The sequence below is a fragment of the Micromesistius poutassou genome (assembly GCF_964030765.1).
Source record: "Micromesistius poutassou genome assembly, chromosome: 3".
Lineage (NCBI taxonomy): Eukaryota > Metazoa > Chordata > Actinopteri > Gadiformes > Gadidae > Micromesistius > Micromesistius poutassou.
Window position 1 is genome coordinate 13,551,458 of NC_140273.1, and position 6,890 is coordinate 13,558,347.

Sequence of the window (6,890 nt, forward strand, 5' to 3'; positions counted from 1 at the left end):
TTAAAGGGGCTTTCTTTAAACATGCATGGCCTAGAAAAAAAGAAAAAGAAAAGTAAAAAAAATGTCAACCAATCCGAAACAGCGTCAATAGTCTTGATTTGTTTACACTGTACCCATTCCCCGTATACAACAAAGACAGATAGGATAAGATGCTACACAACTAAGTACTGTAATTGAGTACGACATACAATAAGTGCGTACATTAAGTGCCAGGACGTACAACATACAATAAGTAGGAGGGGTGGGGAGGGGGTGGCGATGCAGTCTTGGTGAACTTTGAACAGGTGATTCTTGAGTCTTTTGCGGAAGCTGGTGAGCGACTCTGCGGTCCTGGCATTGGCAGGGAGCTCGTTCCACCACTGTAGTGCCAAGCAGGGCAGTTGCTAGGAATTCTGGGCCCCCTGAAAGAATATCGGTGTGGGCCCCTCTACCCCATTCATTTCCACCTTAAATGTTCTTGTTTTTCAGTGTTCTTGACGGTGCCTGGTGTAATACACCCAATTTGTTTCCTTTTTTTTACATTTAACGACTTAACAAGTCAGAGTATTATTATGTAAATTATGTATTATTAATTGTCTTATTCTCATTTCCCTGATTTGCAACACGTTATTACACCTCTGATTGCAAATACATTTTCAATTAACCACTCAACAAATAGGTGTGGGTATTTTATTGTATTTAACAATGAAGTTACTGATATGCAAAAAACAAAGTGTCCTGGCTCAAGATAGTCCACAGGTAAATATGTAGCATTTAACTTAAATGTGCAAGTGAAACAAAGAGCACATGGAATACGTTGTTGTAAAACAAATATCAAAAACAACAAGCCTCATCTAATCTCAATTAAAGTTTAAATTGGCTTGTTTGTTCACTGTAAGTCTCATCGCTCACTCACTTCCGATGAGGAAGAACCATGGGAAGAACCAGGCACGTGCACACATAGGGCCCTAGGGGTGCTTGAGCCCCTGCCCTTTTTGCCTTGTATTAAAAAGTGCCCGCTGAGTGTTCTTCAACAACAACAAAAGTGCTCGTCCGCGATCGAACGCCCCCCCCCGTCAACAATAGCGTCCGCGATCCAACCCCCCGTTAACAATAGCGCTCGTCCGCAATCCAACCCCCCCCCACCTGCCCCTCAAAACTCCTGTGCACGTCCCTGGGAAGAACGAACTGTGGTGTGGACCAAACCATTTTTTAAGAAGGGGCCAAGGGGATTATTGAAATTATTAAAATTAGAATATTGTATGATTTGTGGCTTTGTTTTAATTCGGATTCATTCATATGAATATATATTAGTTCAGTGTATGCATAATCATTTTGTCATAGAGGCTACTGGGGGCTGTGTGTGGGCCCTAGCGGGCTGTGGGCCCTTATGATTGTCATAACCTTTCCCCCCTATACGACGGCGCTGGTGCCAAGACAGAGAACAGACTTTTGACTTTACGAGCTACTACAGGGAGCCAGTGGAGGTCCCAGGAGAGGGGGGCCCATGGGAGAATTGAGGTAGGTTGAGGTATTTCATACTACGGTTTGTGTTGGGGGGGTGGCAAAGATTATGATTGACACAACAAATGCACACAAGCTTTGAAGGGCCCCTGTTTTACCATAAGCATGATGTTGATTAGCCCAGATGTATCTGACTATACCAACTGGTGGGCTGATCCGACCATCATTCACCTGGACGGACACTCCCACATGGGATGTCACTATAGAGTTAGATCTTAAAACGGCTAATCAACATCACCGCTGGTGGTGAAATAGCTATGCAAGATGCCTGATCATACCAGCTCTGTCAAAAACATCAAAAACAGTCCCACCAGATGAATGACATTTGAAGAACAAAATATCAGGCGCAATGTAGGTAGACCTCTGATTCCACGAGTGGATGGTGGGACGAAAAGCACGGACAGAGGTAGGTACTTTGCCTTCATTTACATCCTCCATAAATAGCAGGAGGATAGACCGAGGTTAGACAGAGGTCATACAGCCCAGCCGACAGAGAGACACACTGTTGTTCTCTGCATCATATCCACGTACAGCACCGCTCCATCTGGAGCCTACCTTCAAACCTCGGCCAGGTTGAAAACGACGTAAAGTAAACACACTAACAAGTGTTATATTTGCTCTAGCACTGTAGCGCTTTGACAACCACAACAACAACACCCATAACAACAACAGTTGCATGCAAAGGTACAAACCGAACATGATCAGCGCCGACAAGGTCAGCAATATGTCCTCCTTCATTAGCACATGCGACAATTTAAATGATACTGTGGGTTGTCCTTGTTATTCTGTGGTCTCCCATGTGAAAAGAAGGGCTAGGCGGTCACACTGCAGTGATCAGTCAGGGTCAAAGTCATCTCTCTCTCTTTCTCTCTCTCTCTGTGTGTGTGTGTGTGTGTGTGTGTGTGTGTGTGTGTGTGTGTGTGTGTGTGTGTGTGTGTGTGTGTGTGTGTGTGTGTGTGTGTGTGTGTGTGTGTGTGTGTGTGTGTGTGTGTGTGTGTGTGTGTGTGTGTCTCTCTCTCTCTCTCTCTCTCCCTCCCTTCATCCTCCCTGCCTCCCTCCCTCCCTGCCTCCTCCTTAACGTCCCCCACGGTTTCCCCAGCCTGTAGTTTTTAACTCTGACAGCTGGTGGTGCTGTAAGACCTGAGACACTGTTCAGTCTCCCCTAACGAGGCAGTCACCTCTCCTCCCCTCTTTTGTCTTGTCCCATCTCCTCCCTATATACGGTGGCAGACACACACGCGCACACGCGCACACGCACACACACATTCATACACACACCGTCACTGCAGCACCCTAACCCATGAGCCAGACCACTTTGATGAAGTCACCACAGAGCAATGTCCCACACTAACTGAGGCAGCCGAGGGGTTGGGGGGTGGTATCAAAACCAACTGTAAAAGACAGAGAGGTAGAGAGCAGAGTGAAGGTGTATCCATGAGATTGTGTGATTTGGGCATAATTCAGAAATATTCATAAAATCTATCCTGATACATTGACGAGCACAGACACAACAATGCATGGACACGTGTTAACACATGGTGAGGATGGATTCAGATCACAATAGAGGCAGCTAGTTACGTTTCCCACCACCCCCCACCCCCCCCCAACAAAGCCTGTCTCTACAATAGCGCGGGGGTCCGTCTCTGTGCTGCCGGTCAGAGCGGTATTAATTGGGTTCCCAGCGAGGTCACCCAGCCCGCAGCTCAGTTATGAATCCCGTAGGTAAATATTTGCCTTGCGACAACCTCACTGCCTGCCATAATGATTCTTTGTGTGGCGCGCTTGTGCAAAGTATGCGCTGCTGCTCCGTGTGCATACAATCGCCTGTGAGGAGTATGTGTGCGCGTTGCTGTGTGTGTGTATGTGTGTGTTGAGGCTCACACACACGCACGCACACACACACACACACACACATCACCTCTCCACCCTCCCCTCAGCCACAGCTCAGCAGAGTTTGATCAATAATGTGTCCTTCATGCTCAACTCAGACCTGACCTTGGCAGCCTTTTGTCTCCTTTCCAGGGGCCAGAGTGCGCATGTACAGGTTGGAGAACAAGGCTCTTCAACCAAAAAAGAGAAAGAAAGAAAAAATAAAATCCACCAATAGAAAAGAAAAGGCGGATTTTCCCCTCACTGCATCCACAGTACAGGTAGTGAAGTTATTGTGTATTTTTGTTCTATCTTCCCTTTGAGAAAGCCCTGAGAACTTATTGAGTTCTACCACAGGGCCACAGAAAGGGAAATGTGTGTGTATATATATATATATATATATATACAGTATATATATATATAATCCCTTGCCTATAGCTTTGCATTGATTTTTTTTCCCAGGTCAATACTAATAGAAGGGAACCGACATGCATTCTCCATGCATGTGTGCTTTACTCTACACCCATATGGGTTATAATCTGTCATCCGTTCTGGCTATGCTAATACGCTGCGAGCGCTCGTCTTAACAGGACTCAAGCACACACTCCATTAGTCACCATGAAGCTGTTAAACACGATCAGCCATTTTATGTCCGCTGTGGCACGACGTGCCAACAAAATATATTTGACTAATAAAATGACTGCCCATTCTTTTACATTACATTTTCACCATCATACTGGGATTTCTTCCTCTTTGGCATATTAGATTATATGTCAATTTGCATAAGCCGTAGCGCTCAGCTCCCCAGGTTGTGCATTTTTTTTTTTTTTTTTAAGTGATCTTGCATCCAAATACAAACAATGCAAATGTTCTAGTCTCGTGTGTCTGGGTTGAAAAAAAAGGTAGCACGAATTCGCTCATCCAATTCTAAACGTTCTGATGTATTTCTCTGATTCCCATGAAAATATCCTACATTATTTGGAAATATCATATTGCGCAAGCAATGGTGAGATATTAACTTATTTCCTCAGTATTTAACTGGAGAAATACATTTGTTTGCTCATAACACATTTGATTGAATACTTTCTTTGAAAATATAGATTTTCTGCACAAAAACAACAGATCTGATAATGATCAACTCAGAATTTATTGATTTGTAATTACAAAAAGGAAACACTCTTCCATGGCGGCATCATTAGAAAAACTTTACACGACTACCACTTAACATAACAATGTTTGCATAACAATCTAAAAAAAATAAGCACAAAATAATAATGTTCCACATTAAACTTTCCTCTTCTGGGTGCTGATGTATAGAACTGGGGAGGGAAAAGATAAATTGGTTGGTTTTGAGAACATGATACAGAGTCAATTCTTGTTACATACCGTTACCTATTGTACGATGTACTAATATGAGCTGGGTTGTTTTTCTTGTTTTCAATGTCTTGAGCAAATGTTTATTTTGAGTTATTTTGTTCTGAACCAAATAAGAAAAAAAAATATGCAACCCCTAAAAAAAAATCAAGGTTCAGATGAGATGTGCATCTGAACCTCATGAAAATACTGAAACACTCTACACAGTAAAAGCACAGATTTGTTTACTACAAACTGTTTTCCATTTAAATATCAATATGGATATCCTCAAATAGCCCTATGAAATCCAATGCGCAGAAATGACTCCTGCATCGTGAAATGTCACCTAGGGCACCTGCTGTATGTGAAACCCAGATATACAACTGAAAATATTGTACCAAACAAGACATCAGTAAAAAATCTGCAGTTAATATGTCAAATCAATGTGGCCGTACTCACTAAAGGTTGGGTTTCTTTAAATTGAAATATATAAATAAAAATCTACCAACAACAAGGAAAGAAACTAGATTGACAAGCCAATATTTCTAGCGAGCACCAGTTGGCACTAAAGGTCAACCTACAAGAAGATATGAAGACCTTTGCAACCATTAAGGTCAGCCGAGTCGACCTTTAAAAAAAGGAGGGATTATTATTTTTTTTATAATTGAGGCTGAACTTGTCGATGTGGTTGCTGGTTCTGTAGGTCTTGCATTTCTCAGGGCAGCTTTGCGGTTGAATTGGGTTTGTTGGTGGACTTGGTTACTCAAGGGTGCTGATGAATGTAGGCCTGATCAACTTAATATCATAACTCCATTATTTTGGGGTGACTATCATATATTCCCTTTGTATGAATTTTTGGAATGTAGAAAGTGAATAGCTATGGATGGTGCATGGAGTTGCGGAGATTGGGGTTCAAACTCAGAAACTGCCACCTGGACCATTAGACTTCCCCCTACTTTCCTTGTAAAGTAGTGTTCTACAACCCACATTACCTGATAAGAGTGTGCATATGCATCTTACTACATTGAAATGTTAAAATACATGTGTACATGCGTGTGTTGTTTACCATTATTTCCTCTTAGAAATGCATCTCCATACTTGTTCTTCAGTTGACCGTTCACATACTCTTCCGTTTGCTCTATAGCAATATTCATGTAGCCGTCCAAGCATGCCAGAACACCTGCAAGGAAAAAAAAAAAAGGGCAAAGATTATACTTGGACTACAAGAACCGATCTCCTCCGTGTGTAAAATTGGTTCTATACATCAAAAAAAAAAAATTCATTACCTCTGTAATCCACGCCGGAGTTCAGCTTTACCACTACAGGTCTTCCGATAATCTGCTTTAGGAAGTCACTCGGGGTCTGCTTTCGGAGACTCATCTCGACGACACTCTGGAAGTGGAAGAGAACCATTTATGTGTGCCACTGCCTACCTACTAAGCTAGCATGAAATCAGAGAGCGCATTGTTATCTACGCTTTCAAATTAGATGCTGGTGTTTGTATTGTACCAGTGTTAAATGAAAACCACCTTTCCTAATTTGAAGACGTGGTACTCATAACTTGCATGTCATTCAATAGTAGCTTAGCGCGGTTCTCAATTCGTTGCTGTAGCGTACCCGTTACTACTAGTTAGCTTGTAAGCTAGCTCCGTACAGTACAACAATGTGGTCGAAGCTCGTAGAATTAGTTATTAACCCATGCACGTTAGACCCAATTGATAGTCATACAACGGGTGCAGGTAACACAGTAGTTGGATGCAATGTCAAAAATCGGATGTACATACCGGAACGATGTATGTACGATTTTAATCTGAACACAAGAGTCCGCGCTGTAACACGTAAATAGAAGTACGGGGCTAGTTCTGGGACAAAAATAGTGGCCGGTAACGAAAGCATCGGATAGAGCGTATAATTATATAAAAATGTCTCATCCAGTATTGCTTCCATTAGTTCATTTTGGGAAATTGGCAGATGCTTTTAGAGTGTTAGATAACAATTAAATTAAAAGACAAAGTAAAAAAGTGACCCACGCAGAATGTAGACACGCAAGATGTGTGAGAGAGACGCATAAACCCTATCCACGCCAGGTGTATATAAAAAGTAATATATTAACATATACAAGGGAATCCTGAATAATTGACAATTTTCAGCAAGGCAGCAAACTT

The 6,890-nt window shown here is 42.4% G+C and overlaps 1 protein-coding gene across 1 annotated transcript; it reads right to left on the reverse strand.

Annotated features, from left to right (window-relative positions):
• Positions 1 to 4,500: 4,500 nt before the first annotated feature.
• Positions 4,501 to 6,635, reverse strand: lsm6 (LSM6 homolog, U6 small nuclear RNA and mRNA degradation associated). The gene is made up of 4 exons (XM_084465303.1): positions 6,510 to 6,635; positions 6,012 to 6,117; positions 5,792 to 5,905; positions 4,501 to 4,691 (listed from the first exon to the last, which is right to left on the reverse strand). The coding sequence occupies exons 2-4, from the start codon at positions 6,103 to 6,105 to the stop codon at positions 4,657 to 4,659; spliced, it is 243 nt and encodes an 80-aa protein (XP_084321429.1). The 5' UTR covers positions 6,106 to 6,117; positions 6,510 to 6,635; the 3' UTR covers positions 4,501 to 4,656.
• Between the last annotated feature and the right edge of the window lie 255 nt (positions 6,636 to 6,890).